Below are 24,594 nucleotides of genomic sequence, written 5' to 3'. Positions count from 1 at the left end.
TTTTTTTTTAGCTGTAGGTTTCGGCTCATTGTCTTGTGGGAGAGTAAATCCTAAGATGTAGTTCTCTTGCAGACTGAATCAGATTGTCCTCCGGGTTTTCCATGTATTTTGTTGAGTTCATTTTACTTTTACCATTACAAGCTTTCCAGGACCTGCTGTCGAGAAGAATCCTCACAGCATGATGCTATCACCACCATGCTTCAAATTAAGGCTGGTGCGCTTTTGGTGATGTGCAGTGTTTGGTGTCAGTCAAACAAGGCCATATTAAATTGATACCGATTCTATTTATTAAAGCAATAAAAGGGGAAATATCCAAGGGGGGGATATTAGACCTTTAAATGTATTATGTGGATAATGGTTTAATACAATAAATGAGCTTTAACAATCTCATATTCGTACTGTTCTTGTTGATTATATGTCAATGTAGATCATCTTCGATTGTGCCAACAGTGTTTTGTGTTATAATATGTTATAGGATTCGCTATTATATGATGCTGACAGACACTGGCTATATAAAGCCAAACCTTTAAAAGTCTACTGCGTCAAGGCTGTAGGCCTACCAAGACATGACCATGTGCAGTTAAATTCTTAACAAACTATAACTTATTGTTTAATTCTGTGTCAACTTTTAGAGAGAAGACATGTATGACTCCTTTCTGGTCTATTGTCTTGGTGTAAACCGAGTTTTGAGCGAAAATAGAAAGAGTTAGGCTACAACTTTGCCTGTTCTCCCATACAGATCAACACCCCAAATCAATTTTAGCAAAATAACTTGACAGGCTATCAAATATTGAACAATGGGATAACATTTCATCATCACCTATTGATGCCTAACATGATGTACAGAGATGTAGCCTACAAAGAGGCAACTGTCACAAGTCTATACAGACATCTTTACCTTGTCCTTGTCCTTGTCTTGGTACACAGTGCCTTTGTGTAAAAAAAACCAAACAACAACAACAACAATAGCAACAGTGCCCAAGAACAACTACCAGCCCATCACTCTAACATCCGTGGTGATGAAGTGCCTGGAGAGGCTGTTTGCAGCTTATGTCAACATTCACCTCCCTGCTTTCCTGGATCAACACCAGTTTACATACAAGCACAACAGGTCCATGAATGATGCCATCTCCATTGCCTCACATACAGTACTGCCCTCACTTGGACAAAAATAACACCTACTCTGCCTTTAACACTGTTGCACTATCAAAACTGGTGTTAAATCTCAGACACTTGGGTCTGAACTGCCCATATGCAGCTGGGTGCTGAACTTCCTGACCAACAGGCCCCAGTTAGTTAAAACAGGCAACAGGAAATCATCCACGCTGATCCTTAATACAAGCATCCCACAAGACTGTTGCCTCAGTCCTCTGCTATACAGTTCACTCATCACTGTGTGGCAAGGCATGAAAATGACAGCATCACCAAGTTTGCAGATGATTCTACCGTGATTGGCCTCATTAGCCAGAAAGGAGGTGAGAGACCTGACCTGTATGATGCCACAACAACAACGTCTCTCTGACCATCAGCAACACTAAGGAGACAGTAATCGACTTCAGGAAGAAAGGTGGAAATCATGTCCCTCTCTGCATGAATGATTCACCTGCGGAAATGGTCAGCAGTTTTCGGTTCCTGGGCATACAGATCACCGACTCCCTCTCATGGTCCCTACACTGAACTTGTATCCTCAAGAAGCAGAGACTGTTTTTTTTTTGAGGAAGCTAAAGAGCTTTGGGGTGGGAACAAAAACCTGTATCGCTGGACTATTGAGAGCATCTGCTCGCAATCTCACATTTTTGTCAAGGACTGTCAGGATTGCATCCAGGATCATTGGGGCTGACCTCCCTTAGCTTCGACTGATCTACAGTACTCCACACGCTGAGTGTGCTGAGTCCATCATCATGCCAGCCATCCAGCTCTCTCCCTCTTCTCTCTGCCTCCCTCTGGCAAGCGCTACGGGACCGTTACCACCCACACCACATGAATCAGAGATTTTTTCCAGAAGCTGTCAGAATCCGAAATGTACATGTCCCATGCTGATGAGTCTGAGGTTTTATTTATGCCTTGCATGCAGGTGTAGTGGTTGTGTTTATATGTGTGTGTGTGTGTGTGTGTGTGTGTGTATACATATTTACGGCTATATAATGTGTGCATGTATGGATAGTTTGGCTATGTGCGGTACTGTACAGTCTCTCCTATTCCCTTTATTACAGTAATGGTCCCCCTACTGCCCCCTGCTATTTATTTACCCCTTCTTGTTCTACTGCACCTGTGGCATAAGAATTTCACTGTATTGCAAAGCATGTGTGACACTAAAACTTGAAACTTGAAACTGCATTCAATAGGTTCAACGTCTACCAGGTGGCAGAAAACAATGTGTTCTAAAACCTATTACGTCACATGAAAAACCTTAATTTGCACAAATTTTGCATATTTCCTCAGATGCCCAGAGAATTGACAGCATAGGCTACCATGTCCGGCAATTAACTAATTATTGCAGTTCTCTTTAAAACATGCTTTTCCTGTAGAAAACCTATAGTCCAATTAATTTCCCGTAGTTATGCCTGTTTTAAAAATAGATGATAGGAGAAACATCATTCCAGCATTCAATAATTAAAGTGTAAGTCCGGCGAAAATTGAAAAATGAGCAATGTTATTGGTTTAAAAATGTGACTCTGAAAGCGTATGGCTGTAATGCTAACCCACTGTTTGCGATTTTGGGCCGTAGCTCTTGCCCGTGCTAGCTCTGTACTGGATGATCAACGAAAAATACTTCTTCCACGGCTTCGTTGATGTATTTTCATTCAGAAAAACTTTTTTTTTTTCAATTCTTGCCGGACTTACACTTTAATACTGAATAATATAATACACTAACTGTCAAAAAAAGGTCACCACCTGGATTTACTGAGCAAATAGGTAAGAGCCTCCCTGTAGAGACAGTGCTATGATCTGGGATTGCTGTACTTGGTCAGGTCTAGGATAGCTGACTATCTGAATACTCTGAATGACCAGGGTTATTCCACCAAATAATTTTTTTCTTCCCTGATGGCACGGGCATATTCCAAGATGACAATGCCAGGATTCATTCTCTTTCAAATTGTGAAAGAGTGGTTCACTCAATGCATAGCCAGAATGATATTGCACTGTGTAAAGTTGTTGATCAGGTATAGGATCATGACCCTTTCAGTTGTTTTTTTAGCTAGATGGGCGTTGTGTAAGTACTAAATGGGTTGTATTGACACCAATGGGCATATACTGTATATACAGTACTGTAGATGATACATGAGGCAACTTTTTGAGCAGTGCTGCAGGGAACCACATATTGGTTTCCATCTGCTGATTCAAGAAACTGATGGTTAAAGTTCTCAAGAAACGTATGGTTAAAATTCTGAAGAAACTTGAGGTTGGTGTAAAGGGGGTGGTGATTATTGTATGTGTGAGCAACCTACACATCACACATCTTGCATCAGCTTCCTGAATCTCAATATTCTGAGTGTGTGAAAACTACTAGCACCAGTCAGAGGCTACATACATTGTTTTGTTCATTAATGATATCGCATCACCAAACGTTTTCCTATTGGTTTTACCAAAAATATTTGACAATATTTTTAACCTACAAATAAGTGTTTTGATACAAAATATGAAGCCATTTTCCAAAAACAAATAACAAAATTTTTTTTTTCAGGCTAGAAGATTATGCAAAGATGCGTAAAATGTCTATATTGATGGTTAAGATTTTTGAATTTTGTTGAAGGTATTGTCCCAGACGATTAATGGAAACAAACCTTTCAAATGTCCAGAGCTTCTTCAGTTGCTGTGAAGAACTACAGTAGCCTATGGCCATATATTGAAGGACAAACCACTAGCCTAGCATTCAACCTTCAACAACCACAAACCTTTCTTGCATTACTTAAAATCATGTCAGTCTCTTGTCTGGTGTAGTCCTGAGGAGCCACCACCGTCAGTATGGAGTGAGAAATCGACAAATGCTGTTTAGACACTGGGTAGTTCGATAGAACTCTGCAGTTGGCCAAAAAAACCACCATCTTTGCCCAAATAAGGAGATCCGGTATCTTGAGATTTTTTTCAAATAACATGGGGATTTTGAATTTTCGCACCTGTTAAACTCTAACAGGGTCTAAGAAATTGGAAATGCAGACGTTTTGCGTTACAAAGCTTTGTCCTCTGCCTTCAAGTGGATAATTCAGTAGGGGAAAATGGCACACTTATTTTCCCATGTGCGTTCTTCCGTTCCACAGGTGGGCCAATCAAGCTCCATGCAGTCTGCATTCATGGTGCTTGATTAGGTCTACCTGTGGAAAGGGACCTGTCGCGTCGGGATCCGGCTCGCCCTGTCAGTACTTATTTTCCCGTTATCCCTTAAGTGGGGTACACGCATAAAGATAAATGACTTGATTTTGAACTTTCGCGGTGTGGGTGTGACAGAAGCAGGAATGGGAGAATATATTCGCGTATGCACGCAGAAGTGCGTGAAGCGCATAAAAAAAAGCTACACGCAATTTACGCGCGAATGGGGAAATTCCCCTTTATCGAATTCTGTTAAATGAAGAGGAGAGGCAGCTTAGTGAACGTTAACTAGCCTACATAACATGCTGAGATATTTCGTTTAACTTTGTATGTGGACTTGAGAAGGCACAATAAACTCAACAGACCGCCCCGAATAATAAGATAACGTCAGACATTTGAGTTTAACTTCCTTGTGGAGAACCGTCCAAACGAAGGACGCACCATTTATGATGGCCACACATCGCTCCTCCCACGTAGGCTACGAGTCCGTGCGCGCTCTGAAAAGAGCAAGACGACAAATGCTTCCTCATTGATAACGCAGTCTCTTACGTGGACCATAACCTGAGGATTAATTTTCTCTGATTTTCTACGCCTACGAAATACACGCCTTTAAGTAGGCTATATAGACTACTTACATACAACAACGCGGGACATACAGCCCTACTTATTTTAGTTAGCATATTTGTCGTGACGACTGAGACATATAGCCTAATTCAACAACAGGTAGGTTGGTGATTTTATTTAACACATGGGCAAGACTATACATTTTTTGTCGGGCTGATAAGTGAAACCTTGCCAGTTTGCCATTGCGCTTAGAAGCGGTAGGCTATAGCCTATTTCGCTTTTGAGAAAGGTGATATTGAGGCTACATTACGATAGCTAAATACAACATTTCGGCAAAGCGATCAAATATTCCATAAACTATGTTATAGCAAGCACTTCAGATAAGGGACCACCATCAACTCGACGATGAGTCATTTCTGTCATCAATTTCAGTTTCGAGTAGGTTATACTGGCAGGGTGTTCTTGATCGCCATGTAACATGATTTTGTTTTTAATAACTAAGCCAATTTAAGTGAACATGTTTGGCCAAAAAAATAACATCTTTGTCTCCCTTATACCCTAGATTTCAGTTTGACTACATCATGGAACAAGTGATGCCACTGTCAGCTGGTTTTCGCTCTTCATTAAAAGTAAGAACTGCCAATGAAAATGTTGCCAACCGTGCCCAAATCAATTTTCTTAAGGTGTGATTAGTTTATTCAAAAGATGTATTATTTGTAGGCTAGTCTACGGGCTATCGCTGCAGCGTGGAGGTTGCGGTAATAACCTATCACAGATTCTAGTCAGAGCAAATTTGACATGATCTTCATATTTAATCTAATTGGAAGAGACCTTGGTAGTTTAAACGGATTTGCAGAGTGCTTGGTTTTTCTCTTTGTGGCACCCACCCACGCAGTGTTGCTGGGTGACTGCCAGTCCTCAGGGAGAGTTTTGAAACCATCGGAAGAGGAAAGCCATATATGGACACACATTCTCCCGACCAGTTATGACAAGCCGAAACCCTGATAAGAGGCTGATGATTTTGAGCTGCGATGGCAAATGCATTCAAGGGAGTGCCCTCAAGGCCCTCTCTTTGTGTTTATAGCAGATGTATTTTCAACGTGACTCAGAATGTTGAGTTTGCTCTCTGGAATGCATTTCAATGATGTTTAGGTTCCATGGATCATTTGGAAATATGGTGTACTTGACTCGAGGGCCTGTGTTGTTTACATCTATGTTTGCACTTGTTTTCAGCGTCAGACCGCCATTGACATGTACGACCATATGTCATTGTTTTCTGGATATCTCCGGCCAGGAGATGACGACCAGTCAGTCCAAGAGGTTCCCTCTGGCTTTGACTGTATTACACATGGTAAGCAGACACACATAGACCCATCACTCCCCTGTAATACATGATACATTAATATAGAAATATATCTTTAACAGAAAAAAAGAAGTTGAAATATAATATGTATATATATATATATATATATATATATATATATATATTTGGGCCAATTTGGAATATTTATCAAATGTATTTTAAATATATTTTTCTTGTGTATGGGTGTTAACATTGTTTGGGAACCTGTTTTCTTTTTTGAATTTTGCTAAATATCTTTTTTTTTTTTTTTTGTGCCTACCAGACATGGAGCCATGTACTGTACCACTGCTTACTCCATGTAGCAAAGCCGTCATGAGTCAGGCACTGAAGGACAGTTTTAATGGGTTTGCCAAGGTGCAACGCATCTGTGGGATCTCAAACAGTAAGTCACATTTCTCAGGACATTATGATTTGCATTATTTCTGCCTCCATAGGTGTTCAATGACAACTCTATGTACTCATACCCCTAAAAGTCACCAAAATTGTAAGAATATTTCTCTTCCCTGTGCATCTGTTAGACCCGCGCAAGTGGAGCAAGCAGCATGTCATGAAGTGGTTGCACTGGGCATCTACTGAGTTTAGCCTCACAAATGTTAACTTCTTCAAGTTTGACATGGATGGCCAAGACCTTTGCAACCTTGGAAAAGACAACTTCCTAGAGCTAGCCCCTGACTTTGTCGGTGAAATTCTCTGGGAACACTTGGATCAGATGATGAAAGGTAAATAGTTTATAATACAGATATTACTGCTTGTAATGTATGCTGTATGTACACACCATTAACAGATGATGTCTTTCTTAAATTAGATTGTCATGAAAGGGTTGAGCAGACTGTCTTTGCTCAGGCAGCACAAGCAGTTCCTAACTGGATGAGCAAAGGCAATGTTGGTAAGTCTGTTTTAAAAACACAATTGGAAAAAGTTACCCATGGATTGTGAATACTATTGAATTATAGCCATTATTGCATGCATTGAAGTGTGTTGATGTGTGGTGGCAAGAAGATGCTGACCATGTTTGTTCTTTCCAGAAGGCTTTGGATTGGAGGATGGCCTGTGTTCACTTCAGGTACCTGATAACAGCTTACTGAGGGGGCTGTTTGAGACTTCAGATGAAACAACACTAACAAAGGACCAGGAGTACTCCATGTTTCCCAAACCCCGGCTGAGCACTGTGAATATTGGTTATATCAAAAGCAGGCAGAAGTACACAGTGGGCGCCATCAGACCTGGCATCTCAGAACACGGTGAGTTTATTGGTGTTTTTTGTTATTCTGTTTTTGTGATTGTGATTGTTGACGCTTGACTCAGGAATCTGAATAAATGGAAGAGTTAATAATTGTTCAGACTGTTAAGTGTGTGTAATATTAAAACACTTAATCTTTGTTTGTACTGCAAGTAAATGTGACTTTTTTTTGCTTTCAGTTTCATCACATGATCAAAGCTCAGTGGAGAGTGTCGACAGCTTTGAAGGTGGTGCCGAGTCCATGTTACGCTCATGGGGCAGTCAGTCATCTCTGGCAGACATGCAGCGTGTTCCCTCACAAGACAGCTTTGATGACGAGTACTCTGTAGCTCCATTTGGTGTGGGAAAGCAGGGGCTTTCTTTTAAAGACTACGTTTTGGAAAGGAATGAGCCCATTGAGCAGGGTAAACCTGTAATACCCGCAGCTGTGTTGGCTGGATTCACAGGTGTGTTGAATCTATCCTACGTGTGATCCCTCTACAGAATTAAAACAAAATAGTACCTTGTCTTTATTGAGGCCAGTAATATCCAAACAGAGATTATACATCACATTTAACCCCAGTATTGAGCATGCACACTGACAGTCAGCTGAGATGAATTAGGAAAAAGTGTATTCACAAAACATGGTGTATTCTTTTCATTATTATTAACAGGCAGTGGTCCAATCCAGCTATGGCAGTTCCTGCTAGAGCTGTTGACAGATAAAGCATGCCAAACCATCATTAGCTGGACGGGTGATGGATGGGAGTTTAAGCTCATTGACCCTGATGAGGTAAGCTCACCTGTCTTTGCTGCTAGACCATATAGTATGCACTTTTTAATCTGTGATAAAGGTGTAACTGTCATCAGCTGCAGTATTTTAAAAAACATGTGTTGGTTGCTTGTACAGGTGGCTCGGCGCTGGGGACGAAGGAAAAACAAACCTAAGATGAACTACGAAAAACTAAGCCGAGGCCTGCGCTACTATTATGACAAGAATATTATTCACAAAACGCCTGGAAAACGCTATGTGTACCGCTTTGTCTGTGATCTCCAAAACCTACTGGGCTACTCAGCTGAGGACTTGCATATCATGTTGGGGGTTCAACCTGACGCTGATGACTGAGCAAGCTGGAGTGTTTCTCAGTGTTGAGCGAGGTGATGAAGTTTTGACCCTCCATGTGGAGAAATTGGCTTCTTGAGCACCTCCATTTCGTAGTTGGCGAGGTTCGTTGTTCTTAGGTCAGTGGGGGCACGATGCTGTCAGTAGCTGACCAAGAGTTTCTTTATTTGATAAGAGTGGACCTCAAGCGTGGAAATGCATTGCTGTGCAAGCTCTGATTATGTGGAGCATCCTGCCATTTCCTTAATTAACAGAACAGAAGTGAAGTTGAGGTGATAATAGAATTATATCCGAAATACTTATGCACTGGTTGTGGTAGCACTGTAAAATTGCTAATTAAATTAGCTACTGCTTAGTGTGAACTGGTGGCAATTGTGTTCCATATCAGAGCGATATGAGGAATATCTTGATATCTTGGTATAACAGCATCTCCGTTGGAAAAACGGTAGGCCTATGTTATATTGTTTCATTCAGTGTGACAATGTAATTACGTATTTGGTTCTTAAAACGATTTAGAAGCTCACTGTGGGTGTATCATCAACCCAAGATTCTACTGGCCCGTCTCAGTTAGAAGTGTGGCACTGTCACCTTTAGCCAGGTCAATGCATGGTCCTCTGCGTCTTATTAAAATAAATGATTGCAAATGGAATGGCCTTATTGTCAGTACTTTAAAACAGATGCCTTGTAATTCATGTACTTTTGCTGTAGTTTATCTTTGGGGAATGTAGCCAATTCACTGAGGCATGAATGCCACAATTTTTTATCGCTCAGGCCAAAGTGTGATATGAATGTATAATGTCTGTTTTATGATTGCATTTAGCTGTTTTTAAAACCAAAGCTGTCTATCATGATCAGCAAATGGTGTTCAGCTGGTGACAGGTTTGAGGATATTTCCTTAAAAATTCGAAATGAAAATATAAATGAGATGTGCCTCAGACTGTTTATTATACTGCTCTAAGCTAAGTTTTTGAAATATTTTGTTTTATTTCTTTATATTTGTATTTTGGATCTTAAGCCACAAACCTTGTGTACATTTGCTGCTTTGCTTTTAATGGGATGTTTGTAAACATCACATTTTCCTGACTACAGAAATCCTTAAATCTGATAGTGAGCACTATGTGAGATTGCTCTGGCAATCATTTGAAATCTGTTTCTAGTACTACATATTTGCATGTAATGTCTTACACTTGGATGCACAATTTATTTATATGGTTGCAGAATAGTCATTTGACGCCATATAAAATGCTATGAATGTATTACTAAATGCCACCAGTTTGGATTTTTAGATTTTTAATTAACTCTGAACCATCTGTCCTCAGAACATATGTGGACTTTGTCTATGTAATGTTTGTCCATTTAAAATTGAGACCGTTGTATTGGAAAAAAACGAGAACTGTTTCCTGCTGTGTTTTTATAAAGCGCTATTTTTATATGAACTGTTTTATTATTTTTGTGTGAGTATTAAACCATTGGAATATTTAAAATATTTTTTTGTAGAAGTACCACAAATTGATGTGGAAACAAGAGGAAGATAGTTCTGCAGATCTTTTATTTATTTTGTCTTACTGAATGTGAGCCTGTGGCAGAATCCCTATATTACATAACTATTTGTTTTACTGCTGTATCTTAGTGTAGTAAGATTGGTTCACTCTTATCAACTGTGATGTTGTGTATAATGCAAGTCAGTAAATATATCTGTATCCATATGCGAACAGAAGCCATACTTTACAGCTCCAACTGTGATTACGTAAAATATTTTCTGACGCAAATTATTGACAAATGTATGCCTTTCATAATTATATCCAATGAATTTAATTGGAGCCAAGTCAAGAAGCATCTTACGGAGAATGCTAGAAATAGGATGCACCATAGATTTTTATTTGTAATAAATGTACAAAACACTCAAAAAAGCTGGTTTTACTTACCGTTGTGGTTTATTGTGTGTACTGTTTATTGATGAGAGAGAGAAAAAAACATTTCATTAATTTTAAGAAGAGTGTGAAACATTTAAAACGAGTCTGAGAGTGCTCTGAAATCCCTGGTGGAGATGTAAAAGGGGAGATTCTGAGGGACCTATTTTGACAATCTAAAACGCACGGTCTGAAGCATGTGGTCTAACTGCATTTAGGGTGTGTCCAGGTCAACTTTTGCGTGTTTGACAGCAGAATAAATGATCGGATGCCAGGCGCATGGTTCAAAAGGGTTGTATTTCTGTTCTGTATTTAATCATGGGTTTGAGGTGCGGTGTCGCATCTAATTAACCATTCAGAGTGCCAGTGCCCAGTCTCCGTCATAGCCAGGAGTGCATATACTCTGGTACACAGGTATTATGTTGACGGGTGAAGGCTCCTCTTAAGAGGGAATCCACTCACAGGCACGACCATCTTTGCAACACCAAGGTTACATCAAGCCTGAAACGTGTGCATGTGACAAAAGCATACACGTGTCTGTGCTCGCCTCGGCATTGAACTCGTTGGCAACAACAATCCAAGCAAGGTCTACCGTGGAGTGAAAGCCATGGAGTATTCCACCATTACAAAGCCCATATTGCCAGATTCCAATCCAGAGACAGCTTTATAGTCACAGATGCACTTATTTATTTTTCATTTCTCTTCCACTTATGCCTTCCCTGGACAGTCCTCAAACACAAGCCTTTTTCAAACAACCTGTCCTTGCACACACGATGTTGTAGGTAATAGCAAGATAAGCCAATTCAAGGGGAGAAAATATTAAAGAATATTCAAACCTACTACATGCTTTACTATTTTATTGTGTGTTTTATTGATATTTTATGATTTCACCTATAATGATTTATTAGTGGCCTATACTGGCCTTTCTTTAAGTATCTCTCCTACATGGGAAAGTGTAATACAACTGTATTTCCAAGCATGAAATAAAGGTTGAATGAATGAATTAACTTTGATAATGCATTAAACATTCTAGTGTTAAATTACTTGAGCACCCTGGCCACCACAAGGGACTTTGAGTCACTCGCTGTCAGTTTTTGCACCTCCTTCTCCTCTGTGATATTACCACAGTGTTTCCAAAGGAAAAAAAGATGATGTGTAATCTGACAAATTATAATGTGTAAAAATTAGCTAGTTCATTTCTCTTCACTGGCCATCTGGGTCTGGTAGCTGTATTCATAATGTGCATGTTGAAGGAACAAAATGGTGAAAGAGATGCCATCTGTTCTAGTGATATAAACACCATTATATAACAGGGAATATCCAGAATATTAAAGGGATATGTTTAAATTAAAGATTTATCAGCTCTTATATGTGTGCATGCATATACTGTACATGCTGCAACTATGAACCATTTACACCAGCAGTCCTGTCAGTTGTGAGATGAGGTCTCCATGGACTGGACTTTATTGTCTTCTAACACATCCAACGGACGTTTAATTGCAAGATCTGGGAATTTGGATGTGTTTGTTCCTCAAACAATTTCTGAATCATTTTTGACAGCATGGCAAGGCACATCATCCTGCTGAAGAGGTCAGAGTCATTATACAGTAGCTACTGTCTCAATGAAAGGGAGTGAAAGGGAGGCAGCTGTGGTGTACTGGTTAGCGCACCGGGCTTGTAACCGGAGGGTTGCCGGTTCGATCCCCGACCAGTCCACCATGGCTGAAGTGCCCTTGAGCAAGGCACCTAACCCCTCACTGCTCCCCGAGCGCCGCTGGTTGAGCAGGCAGCTCACTGCTCTGGGTTGTGTGATTCACCTCACTGTGTGTTCACTGTGTGCTGTGTGGTTAAATTGGGTTAAATGTAGAGAACTGAATTTCCCTCACGGGATCAAAAAAGTATATATTCTATTCTATTCTATTCTACTTGGTCTGCAACAATGTTTACGTGGTGGTACGTGTCACCATATATGACAGGATTACACTGCCTGCAGCTTGCCTTCTTTCCATAGTGCACTCTGGTGCCATGCCTTCCCCAGGTACAGTAAATGACACACATAGCCTACACTGTCCTGGGCATCCACAGATGGAAAAGAAACCCTGACTCATCAAATTAGGCAGCCTTCTCCCATTGGTCTGTGCCGTTCTGATGCTCATGTGCCTATTGTAGGCATTTTGATGGTGGACAGGTGTCACCACTGGTCTACGGCTAAACAGCTACAAACAACAAGCTGTGATGTTGGCACCTGTACGCAGAACGCTTAATACTGTATATCCGATCCACAGACAGGTATTGTAATGAGATTGTAATGGGTTAATGTTCACTTCACCTGTCAGTGGTCATAATGTTAATGAAGCCCTTGGGGAGACCAAATTATTTTTTTCTGTAAAAGTCTATATGCCCTCAAAGTTTCATATGCCCCGGTGTTTAGATGTCCTAGATCGTTGACCAAAAATTCAGGAAGTTGGCTTTGCTATGACATCTGGCTTCTATGGTAACCAGCCCCTGGGCTCATTAAAAATGCTTCAGAGGATCACTACAACATGCTTTTATTACCATCAGAGGTCACAGCCTGACCTTACACTAATGGTATATGCAAAAGCTTTGAGCAACCCTGGCCATGTATGCACCTGGAAATTCAGTTGAGGATAACTACAATTATCAGACCAAGCAGATTGCTTTGTTTATTTTTATAAGCACAGCTTGAGCTCTCTTCAACAGAAAATAAAAAGGGGGAAAGCAACTAAGACCTTTAACAAGTCATTTACATTGAACTGTTACATCCCCATATGTTTCACTCTGTGTTACATTCCAAGTAAAAATGTGCCTGGTTTCCTGCATCACATACTACACACATTCCGATATATTACGCAATATATACAATAATACTTGTGTATTGCGTTGGCGTTACCTGGCAAATACCCAGGAATTTTCCCGTCTGTCAAAATGTCCGAGGTACGTAGTAAGATGTTGAAATTCAGGAAGCATTATTGAAGAGGACATTCTGTTCATTGCGACATGAGTCATGAGACAATGCAGCGTAGAAGATGTTGCCAGTAGAATCGAGCATCATATATAGACAGCATGTTTCAAAGGTCTCTGACATAGTCTGGGTAAATATTTGACTTGAAACTAAATTTGTCATGGCTACGGCACACACCCAAAGTTATTGTTATAGCTTTGATAATGAGCCAGACATATGAAACTGAGCTCTAAAGACTGATTAGATATCTCTGCGAGATAAAAAACTAGAGTAGCCTATACTGGCAAGCTGTTGTGAAAATCTTGCATCTGTAGCAAAAAGCTTCTTTTAAATACTGAAAAGATGCTTTTGGACATAACAATGCAACAGTTAAAGAAGACCGTTTGAGCGTGTCGGCAACCTTTGGAACGGTTGCAACACAAAGGGAATTTCCCTTAACTGTCAAGGCACAGACCGTTCACTTGAATTTACACATTATAAGGAGAGTGCCTTTTTGACCCAAATATCCTTTCCTACGGCCTGCCTCCTTCTTTACCCATTCCGTATGTCGTTTGTACCACCAGATCATACTGTATGTAAATTAGGTTTCTTTGCCAGAAATGCATTGTGCATTTTGTTTTAATTGTTTTGACATGTCATGCCCTGTTCTGTGCAGCTTGTTTTCTGGGGGATAGGCAGTGTTAAATTAGAGTTAATATCAATGAATTGATAGTTGAAGAGTTAGGATGAAGAATTAGGAATAGGGAATTAGGCCTGTGTCATTAGAACATTATAGAGCTGAAAAACACTATGGATATGAAGAAGGCTTCATGCTGTCCTAATCTCCCATCAATACAAGATCTTTGCGAAAAATGAATGCAGTGCTGGACGGAAATAGATATTGTGACATTGCAGAAGCTTGTGAAATGGCACAGCGAATGCATACTGTAATCAAAGCTAAAGGCGGTCCAACAAAATATTATTTGGCCTGGCTGTGTATTTCATACAATTATCTTTACTCCAGACATCATATAACAGGTTGTGTATTGGACATTTTTTTTAACAATAATGATCATTCCACTATCTCAACAAATGCGGCCTTCAAGTTATCAAACAAGACACCTCAGTGATACGTTCAAGCAAATTCAGGAACTGCAGCTGATTGACTGGCTTGCAATGCACACCCTCGATTACAATGCATGCGCACATTCAAACTGCTTTCAGTGAAGCGTGCTGGCCAGATGCACACCCTCTGTTAGTGCAAGACAGACGAAAGAAGGCTGTGGTGGTGATAGATGTCACAATACCAAGTGACAACAACATCAGACAGAAGGAAAACAAGAAGAGGAACAGCTAAGATAATGTGCAGAACCAAAGTCTTTTTCTGATTCTGATGCTGATTCTATTTTAGGCAAAATTGCAAGGCTTCGCGACACCAACCTCGCTCCAGCTGCAAGATCACAACACGCGTTTGGCACGATGGATTCAAGTTTGGCAGTTGTTAGAATAAAATGATAAAATGATTTAGATGACTAAATGATTAGAATAAAATAAAATGATTTAGTTAACGGCTTAACTCTGTACCACTCTGCATACCAGCCCAGGTGGCAACATTGATGTATGGACTGGCCCCATTGGCCAGCAACTGATAACAGAGTAGGATAAAACCTACTCTGTGACTGTGTGCTGGAGGAACGCCTTCCCCAGCAGCCCATTGTGATTGCTGTACTCTCTGTCTTACAACCAGTAAACCGTCTTTCTTAACACAAATCCTTGTGTCCGTCTCACTCCCTAAACCAACACGCTGAAGAAAACCTTTTTCTTTTAACACAGTGAAAGGGGCGGAATATGTGTAGACGGGTGCCATGTTTGCATTACAAACTAACCCCATGTATTTTTATCTGGGAGAACCCTCAAGCTCCCAGGGCTCTGGTCGAAGACCCAAGCTTGAAGTAAGAACGAACGCAGAGGGGTTTTTCTTCATTTTTTTGGTCCAAAGGAAAATGTATTTTCTTGTTTCATGATAAATAAATCAGCTCTTATTGAGTGCTCACCTGTTTGTCCAAAGGAACCATAAGGAGAAATAGGGCTAAACAAGAATAAACTGGGAGTGTTTTGAGGCCTTAAGTTGAATTTGGGCTAAGACAAGACGTGGGCTATTTCTAAGCTGCAAAATGGTCCTCAGCCAAAGTCCAAGTTCAATTTAATATATTTAAAATACTCTGCTTTTCTTATAAAGCCATCATATTGCCTTGTTTTTACAAATGTTCCTTAGGAGAAACCGGTTAGATCTCATTTCAATCTCATTTGTTTTCCTATGTATGTGCGTGAGTGTGTACGAATTGTTGTGATATTATGTTATTACAAAATAATGACTCATTATAAAAACGTCCAATTTATTGTTATTCATGCTTTGCGCTGATACATTAATCAGGTTCAACAGGTTCAACACACTGTTCGATGTAAACAGAGTATGGGATGGACTTTTCAAAAACATGTCAAGTTTATTTGTTTTGGGATATGTCAAATGCCAAGTGAGGTGAGGCAAGCCCCTACAATAACCATGTGGTGCAAGATATTTCATCCTACTACAGCCTCTAGTGGTAGTACAAAGCGTTACAGGTTTAACAGGATTAATAATAGTTTACTCTCACACAGTCTTATCAGCATTAGAAAAATATTTATGATAGTCAAACTCTGCAAAACAGCATACAGTCGACAATAACACAATGTTTATGTATACATGTTACCATGGACATCATCACAACTCCTTGTGAACTTCTGAAGGATGTCTGTGGTTGGAGGCTCCAACTATACGAAGTAGAGACACAATGAAAGAAAGAAAATAGAAATTCAACATTAATGACGTCCTGACATTTTTAACAATAAATGGCAATAACAACCAAGGTAATAGAAGCAAACTACAGTATATGGTGCCAAAATATTACAATGCTTTTACCACACAAAACACAGCATTACAACCACACAGTTGGTAGAGATCCATGGCACTACACCAAATGATGCAATTGGTCTTACCTTTATACTCTTAGTCCAAGTCAGAGCAAGCTTATAGGTTTCCATTGTAACAGAGTCGGCACTTATCACATCACTGTAGCTCTGGTACACTACAGCTGGGATCCCATGAATTTGACAATGGGAAATCACTGCGAATACAAGCCAATATAAGTAAAATAATATAACTTACATACAATATATCTAAGTGGGAGTGGGATAAAGATGCAAGTTTACTGAACATGTTTCTATACCTAAACGTGGCAGAAAATGGATCATCTTCTCCTTAGGAGGAATACCTTCTACATCTATTCACTTACTACAGTATGTTACCTAAACGCCTTGAAGCAACACAACATAGTTCTTTTACCTTCAAATAACGACTTTAAAGTCATGACCTTTTCTCATTTCCTGAAACTGAGCTGAAATACCATTGTGTCTAAATACATTCTCTATAGAAAACCCAAAAAATATTTCAGGCTGTATCACAAATAAAGTAACTATTTCAAAGGGGTATGATGATTTTCTATAGGCGCTGCATACGGTTTCCATGGTCCAATACATGCATTGTACTACTGTCCAACCACCAGTGTATAAAACAACATATTTCTACTAATCTCTACTAGGTATTTGTGCAGTTACCTGCTGCAGGTAGTCCAGTGACGATATTGGGTTGTTCCAGAAAAGGACAATTGACTTTTTCTTTATATGCACTGGTCTTCAGAGCACGAAGAAACGGAATGTCACTCTCATGGTGGTAGTCTGAGGTTTTGTATTCTGCGATGGGTGCATCTGACAGTACCGTCACAGTGAGCCCTCTCCTCTGAAGAGATGCAAACACCTGAGAGAAATAATACAAGACCAAAGTCAAATGTATGCACTTTAATGTCACATCTGCATTCAGAAGGTCAGTGTCATTATGTAAAAGTACAAAAACATTCTAAAACCCCACTCCAGCCATGGATTAAACCCTAAAAACATGGTTCCTCAAAGATATGCATTCACAACTTTCCTTTAAAAAAGCTTCATGTGAAGAGCTAACTATACCCGCCCGACAATTTACAACTCAATCTGCTTGCAGCGTTGAGCTCCACTACAAGTCTTAATCTATCCAGAAATGTGTGTGTGTGTGTGTGTGTGTGTGTGTCTGTGTCTGTGTCTGTGTCTGTGCCTGTGCCTGTGCCTGTGCCTGTGCCTGTGCCTGTGCCTGTGCCTGTGTCTGTGTCTGTGTCTGTGTCTGTGTCTGTGTCTGTGTCTGTGTCTGTGTCTGTGTCTGTGTCTTAACCGCATATCTGTCGAACCGTTCGTTTGTTTGATTTCAAACATGGCAGGTTTGAAGTTGTGTGAATAAGAAATGCAAAAGATATTGTTAAATATATCGGTATAAAAAGCACACATTGGCTTTCGCCGCTCTACTATAGCCACTCCCCCTATCACTCACATAGCAACAACTGAATCCGCGGGTAAAAAGTTGAGCGAGTGATGTCACTTGTAGACTACCAGAGACATCGTTGCAAATGTCATACGATGATGCATCGTTCCACAAAATGCTTTGTCTTTTCTATAATCAAGTTATTCAAAAGGCAATACACATAGACTTGACTCAAAATAACTGCTGGCTTATGTCATTTAGACCGTGAGCCAGGGCCTCAAATTATGGAAACCGTTACCGAAAAGGTGGCAAAGGCTACCATACCTTTTCTGAAAGCTTGGAATCTCAGCTTTTCAATGATGTATGATGGCCATCTGACAAGAGTAGCTGTTTTGAGTTATGACACATAATGTAAACTAAGGTTAAAGAAATAATGTGTATAAATCAAGCAGAACACTGGAATATTTTATTTTGTTATGTTTGGTATCATTTTAAAGGGGAGACTCTGAGCTTTCATTTAAATCCTTTCGTGAACATTTTGGATAAGTACAGCCAACCCTGGAGCTCTTCAAACCTTTAATCACACACATTTCCCTACCATTTCCCTGCCATTTTTTGTCTTTTAATCCTGTGGCACCTGGGAGCATCAGAGAAACAAAATCCAAACACTGAAATACTGGCATGACCCCAAGGATTCAGGAAATGTATCATTTACCCATATTATCTGATTTGGAGGGGGTGATTTACAGTCTTGTATCAGAGATGGCGTTTTTTCAAAGACATAAACAGTAGTGTACTATTACCCTAGGCTAATTTGTTGATATGTTGAGTTGAAAGTCTGAGGTAAATATATTTTAAATAATAATTATTGATACAGATCATTTTGAAAAAGTTGTTATTCAGCATTCTCAGCATTTTTAGATAGTTAAAAAGGTCCTTAATACATATCCACCACATATCATTTATATCAGGTCTCCACTTTCTTGGAATTTATATTAAAAAATGAATGCCTTGTTCTCAGGCAAGAAAATACACGTATACACAGGCTGCGATACTGTAAGTGCATTTGCAGGCCATGGTAAAGTGTCAGCCCGAAAACTTCTGTGAGACCTTTCAGAAGGTTGGGGCAGACTAGGCAATGACACCTGCGTTGTATGCAGCCTTAAAGGAGTTCACATGTCAAATGTACAGCTCCAAGTCCAGAATCACCAACATCAATGAAATGAAGTATGCACTTTTTTTGTGCAAAGAAAGGCGTAGAATCCTGGCAGTTAACTCCATGCTCGGATTCTCTCAGGAAGCACGGTCTCAGAGCTAACTATCAAGGTGCTATCTGGAGAAGATGCCTCGAGAACAACCCTGAAGTTCCTTCCCCAGTTGAGCATGGGTGGTCTAGACTGGACCAAGATGGTGACTTGCAGCTCTCCATAGACTGGTTCAATGTCTCCATTGGTCCACAAGCAGTACTTGAGTTTCTGTCCTGCTCATTCAAGAGGGACTGTGTCACTCCTCATGTCAGTGTGTTGCACTGTATAACAACTTTTTCAAAATGATCTGTATCAATAATTATTATTTCAAATATATTTACCTCAGACTTTCAACTCAACATATCAACAAATTAACCTTAAGGGTAATAGTACACTACTGTTTATGTCTTTGAAAAAACGCCATGTCTGATATAAGACGGAAAATCATCCCCTCCAAATCAGATAATATGGGTAAATGATACATTTCCTGAATCCTTAGGGTCATGCCAGTATTTCAGTGTTTGGATTTTGTTTCTCTGATGCTCCCAGGTGCCACAGGATTAAAAGACAACAGATGGCAGGGAAATGGCAGGAAAATGTGTGTGATTAAAGGTTTGAAGAGCTCCAAGGTTGGCTGTACTTATCCAAAATGTTCACAAAAGGATTTAAATGAAAGCTCAGAGTCTCCCCTTTAAAATGATACCAAATATAACAAAATAAGATATTTCAGTGTTCTGCTTGATTTATACGCATTATTTCTTCAACCTTAGTTTACATTATGCGTCATAACTCAAAACAGCTACTCTTGTCAGATGGCCATCATACATCATTGAAAAGCTGAGATTCCAGGCTTTCAGAAAAGGTATGGTAGCCTTTGCCACCTTTTCGGTAACGACCAACCCCTCTGGCTCACGGACTAATTGTGATCTCTAAAAAATGTCACATGCAGCCATGCTTAAATTCTGCTCACTGCACATTTATTATATACAATATTCAGTATTCATTATGGAATGCTTATAGCTGGAATTATGTTATCCCCCACATAAGAGTGACATGACCGTGTCATGAACACATGACACGGTCATGGCACGTGAACCCTAACCCTAACGCTGTCAGTCATGACAGTTCATGACAGTGTCATGTCACTCTTATGATACCTTCAAGTAAAGTGTAAACGAAAATTCCAACAGATAATTTTGTATACTTTTTTTTTTTTACTGATCTCCAATAGGGGTGTCAATAAATGTGAAGGGCACTGTAAGTACACTGGTCATCACAAATATATCACTGAAACACAAATTCACCTTTTCAGTCCACTGAAACAGCTGATCTTCAGCAACGTAGCACGCACACTGACAGATTAGTACCTGCAGAAAATTGAGACATGTAATTTGCACTTTGAAGTAATATAAAATATCAATACATGCCTACAGTATGTACAGTATAACAATAAGGCAGTCAATGACAACGATCATCATTAGGAGCTAGTCAGACACTCCAGGACCCCTTATTCTAGGACTCTTAGAATGTCTCATGACACACATAACAATCAAAATAGCAAGAGCATATAAAGCACATATATTTAACACATACACATTTATGTTGTGAAGACATCGGTGCCCCTTCATGTGATTTCAACATAAGCTCTACCTGCATTGTGCAGCATGAGGTGTACCCTTTCATGTCTACACGTACACGATAATGAGTAATTGAAACAGGAGTAATGACTGTGTGGGGAAGGAGATACAGTAGCTGTAGAGATATCATGACTTGTCATTATGCTAAGCCATTTCAAACCCAAATTACTTTACAAAACAGGCAGTCCCACATCCAACAAATGCAATAACACCAACTAGGCTATATTCAGATAGAGTTTGAGTTGAGTCAAATACAACAATGTGACCACAATACTTTGTAACACTCATGTAAATGTCTCAAGGCTTCAGCCGTTTATCCACTCAAGCAACAAAGAACTCTGTTACTTCAAAGGTAAGGGCAATAGTAGAAATTGAATATAGCCTTCAGAATTATTTTTAAGCCTATATATCACTACCTGTAAATGTATGTTAATTATTGTGGCTTCATTAGCCTACAGTGAGCCCTTTACATCTACAGTACATAGGGACAGGGTCCCCCTCTATAAGAAGCCTCCATGTTTATACTGTAGCTTGAACAAAGGACAACCCCAATCACAGCATCAAGAGAGCCTTTTACATTACGGTGGTACTAGGAGGCTGCTGTATTTCTCCCCTACTCTTGGAAATGGAGTATTGTTCAGTTGGTGGGAATTCAGCAACCACACTACAAGGTGTTACACCATGAACAAAACCAAAACAAACATTTCACTATATGACTTGCGACTTCAACTTCTCAATGATGTCAACGCAAGATCTTGTTTAACCATGGGTCTGCGTGTAGGTCATTGCACAGTCTAACAAGTAGTATCGTTGGAAAGGGAGCAATGACTACCAGAATTTCCAGATTAGAATAAATCTGTTTTCCTGTAGGAGTTCTCCACAACTATGATTATCTATGATTATATTGTGATGTCAGGCATAATTTTTAAAAGGCTGCAAATAAGATACTGTACAGCTCGAATTTATGTTCTAAAAGTTCGAGCACTATTTGGAAGAGACATCCCTCGTTCACACAAAACTACAATCCACAAAGCAAATAACCACATTCTACTCACCGAACCTTCCTTCTGCTGGTATATCACACAGCTTGGCTCTCCTGGAACAGGAGGGCTGTCCATGAGATCGTTTCTGTTTCTGTTTCTCTCATTCCATAGAGAGAGCCAGCCAATTCTGTTCCAGCTTGCGGAGTTTAAAATGAATGCTGATACAAAGCCTACATAGAAACAACAATAATGTGAGATTGACAAAGGATAGTCACAGACAATTGAAAAAAATGCTTTAACTGTCAAAATCATGTTCATGACGCTTACCAGTTGCATTGGTTCCCACAGTTATGATAAGATTGGAGCATTGAAGTGTCTTATCACTGGAAGCCTCAAATGCTTGAGATACCTCTGGACACCATTTCAGATGGACCTTTCTGCAAGAAAATTGCAGTCATACACTCATTAAGAAAAAAAAAAAAACACTAAGAATTTACAAGCAAGCTGATGAAGGACATTACAAGTGTGATGAGCAGCCCAGGATCCATCCATAAAGCAAGCAAGCACCAAAATGAAATGGTTTTGCGCAATTTAGCTTGGTTTTTAATCATTGAGATCATTTGTTTTCCGTACTCAAGCAGGTGCACCTCCATTAGGTTACATTCAAAAGAATGGAATATGTTGTTGGGTTTTAATTCAGTAATTTGGGGTGGTAACCACGATTGTGACTAAATGCAGAACGCACACTATAGCATATTACCAAAAATATTGGGTCACCTGCCTTGACTCTGGACTGTGCAGGCCAGTCAAGTTCTTCCACACCAAACTCATCCATGTCTTTGCAGACCTTGCTTTGTGCAACGGTGCACAGTCATGTTCCCACAAAGTTGGGAGCATGGAATTGTCAAAAATCTCTTGGTTATTGCTGAAGCATTCAGAGTTCCTTTCACTGGAACTAGGTGCCAAGCCCAGCTCGGGAGGTGGCCCCTTCCTCTTCCAACATGACTGTGCATCAATGTGCAAAACAAGGTCCATAAAGACATGGCCGACAGAGTTTGGTGTGGATGAACTTTCCTGACTAGTAAACTGACCTGAACCCAATAGAACACCTTTGGGATGAATTATTTGAGCAGAGACTGAGGGCCTGTCTCCTTGTCAAATATCAGTGTGTAACCTCACAAACGCGCTTCTGAAAGAATGGCCAAAAACTCCTATAAGCACACTCCTAAACCTTGTGGAAAGTCTTCCCAGAAGAGTTGAAGCTGCAAAGGGTGGACCGATGTCATATTAAAGCCTAGATTAAGAATGGAATGTCACTTAAAGCTCATGTGAGTTAAGGCAGGTGACCCAATACTTTTGGCAATATGGTGTTTCTGTAGTGTGCAGGCAACCCAGAATCGATTGAAACACGTCCTGCACTCCATAACCAAATCCAAATGGTGTATTACCAGACTCAAATTCGACAAGAATGAGGTGAGATGAGGTGAAACAGGTGAGGTCTATGGCTCGCCAACTCAGTCCCGTTATGGACGGAAAGATTTGATTTTGCCAAAGGAGTGCAGGTAGGAGGGCAATTTTGTTGAAACATTACAGCCAAACAATGGGTCTAATCATTTATGTCACTTAATATCTTTGACGTCTGGATTTAGCCTGGATTTAGCCTTCTTACAAAACAATGAAATGCTACTGGAACGCAACTCTTGTGACATTCGAAATGTGCGCTGGAGTTACTTTCGGTTTGGTACGAGTCATGAAAATCGTTGAGGCAAACTAGCTATAACTTGTGGATTGGAGTTAGTAACGGTAATCTCTTATTTCTTTAATCCCACAGTGGCCGAGTTGCCTAGTTTTTAGAATTTATCCTGCGGAAAGGGAGAAAGGCTAAGGCTGTTTCAGCGTTACCTCTTCTCCTCTAATTCTCTCCGGATTTCTGCATCTTCCTCGTTTTCGTCTTCCTCATCCTCCCGGTCATCCTCTTCTACTGCTCTTGAGTGTACAGACAATACTTCGCCGAAAAATGTAGCCATTCTTGGAAATACTAGCTAAAAACAGTTGTATGTGCCTACTACGTCAAATATATAAAAAATCTCGAATCATGAGTCTCTCTGAAAGTGCTTCGGTAGTTAGTGAGCCTCTTACTACCAAGTTGCACATTGCCACCTACTGTTCTGGAGTGTAAAATAGGAGAGGCAAGGCCAGAGCTGGGCAAGACTAGACTACCGGTATTTGGCTTGCCAGGCTCGGGCAAGACTACAATCTGAAGAGCAAATTACCTTAGCCCTATACCCCTGTAGCCTATCTGTTCTTGGTGATACAGTTATTGTTAAACAAAAACATACCTTACATTACAAGGGTGGAATGGCTATAGGTGTTACTGATGCCCCCCTCCACCCACCTTTCGAAGGACAATGCCTTGGGCAGGCTCTGATAGTTTCTCTCAAAACAGGCTCTGGTAGTTTTCCTTATGATACAGGAACTGTCAATAAATGAAACCTACCATCATTAGCCAGGATAATAGATTGGAAACAGACGACCTAGATAACACACAAAACCAGGTTTGACTTGAGATGGACACACAAATACAGTTACCTCCATAAGTAGGCTTATTGGAACACATGCTAAAATTGACTATAAAGAGGAATAACGAATATATTTTTTGGAAATTGAGGAAATATCCAAGCTTTAAGTACATCAATTTTATTTGTGACTGAATGGGCTAATGTATCGTAATAAATAAATGTTTCCCTTAAAATACAGGGGTCATAAGTATTGGAACCCCTTTATGTGTTGTGTTAAAATTCACATATACTGTAGAGGCAGGCAGATTTTATTTATTTATTTTTTTAAATGCGAGATTGGCATGATTTCATTTCAGTTAGCCTAGCTGATTTGAT

At 40.0% G+C, this 24,594-nt stretch overlaps 2 protein-coding genes across 3 annotated transcripts; one reads left to right on the top strand and one right to left on the bottom strand.

Annotated features, from left to right (window-relative positions):
- The first annotated feature begins 4,805 nt into the window (after positions 1-4,805).
- Positions 4,806-10,649, top strand: ets2 (v-ets avian erythroblastosis virus E26 oncogene homolog 2). 2 transcript variants are annotated; one of them, XM_062536449.1, is made up of 10 exons: positions 4,806-5,031; positions 5,435-5,501; positions 6,106-6,223; positions 6,498-6,617; positions 6,754-6,954; positions 7,041-7,121; positions 7,264-7,476; positions 7,655-7,921; positions 8,129-8,247; positions 8,365-10,649. In XM_062536449.1, exons 2-10 carry the CDS (start codon positions 5,454-5,456, stop codon positions 8,578-8,580), a joined length of 1,383 nt encoding a protein of 460 aa, XP_062392433.1. In that variant the 5' UTR covers positions 4,806-5,031; positions 5,435-5,453; the 3' UTR covers positions 8,581-10,649. The 2 variants fall into 2 exon arrangements, with proteins under 2 accessions (XP_062392433.1, XP_062392432.1); XM_062536448.1 differs by having other exon boundaries at positions 4,808-5,031; positions 7,261-7,476.
- A 5,176-nt stretch (positions 10,650-15,825) lies between these two features.
- On the bottom strand, positions 15,826-23,837 carry psmg1 (proteasome (prosome, macropain) assembly chaperone 1). Its single transcript, XM_062535582.1, has 7 exons — positions 23,603-23,837; positions 22,028-22,137; positions 21,773-21,930; positions 20,385-20,447; positions 17,104-17,302; positions 16,486-16,613; positions 15,826-16,260 (listed from the first exon to the last, which is right to left on the bottom strand). Exons 1-7 carry the CDS (start codon positions 23,725-23,727, stop codon positions 16,183-16,185), a joined length of 861 nt encoding a protein of 286 aa, XP_062391566.1. The 5' UTR covers positions 23,728-23,837; the 3' UTR covers positions 15,826-16,182.
- Positions 23,838-24,594: the final 757 nt, after the last annotated feature.

The sequence above is a fragment of the Sardina pilchardus genome, chromosome 5 (assembly GCF_963854185.1).
Source record: "Sardina pilchardus chromosome 5, fSarPil1.1, whole genome shotgun sequence".
Lineage (NCBI taxonomy): Eukaryota > Metazoa > Chordata > Actinopteri > Clupeiformes > Clupeidae > Sardina > Sardina pilchardus.
This window is presented reverse-complemented; position numbering and strand designations above follow the sequence as displayed.

Bases quoted from the DNA above. Each gene is read 5' to 3' on its own strand.
- ets2 (XM_062536448.1), top strand. From the start codon at position 5,454: ATGGAACAAGTGATGCCACTGTCAGCTGGTTTTCGCTCTTCATTAAAA. The intron at 6,955-7,040 runs GTAAATAGTTTA...TTCTTAAATTAG, and splicing joins CTTGGATCAGATGATGAAAG to ATTGTCATGAAAGGGTTGAG. The intron at 8,248-8,364 runs GTAAGCTCACCT...TTGCTTGTACAG, and splicing joins AGCTCATTGACCCTGATGAG to GTGGCTCGGCGCTGGGGACG.
- psmg1 (XM_062535582.1), bottom strand. From the start codon at position 23,727: ATGGCTACATTTTTCGGCGAAGTATTGTCTGTACACTCAAGAGCAGTA. The intron at 20,448-21,772 runs GTGAGTAGAATG...AATTTTCTGCAG, and splicing joins ACCAGCAGAAGGAAGGTTCG to GTACTAATCTGTCAGTGTGC. The intron at 16,261-16,485 runs GTAAGACCAATT...TACTTCGTATAG, and splicing joins CTTGGACTAAGAGTATAAAG to TTGGAGCCTCCAACCACAGA.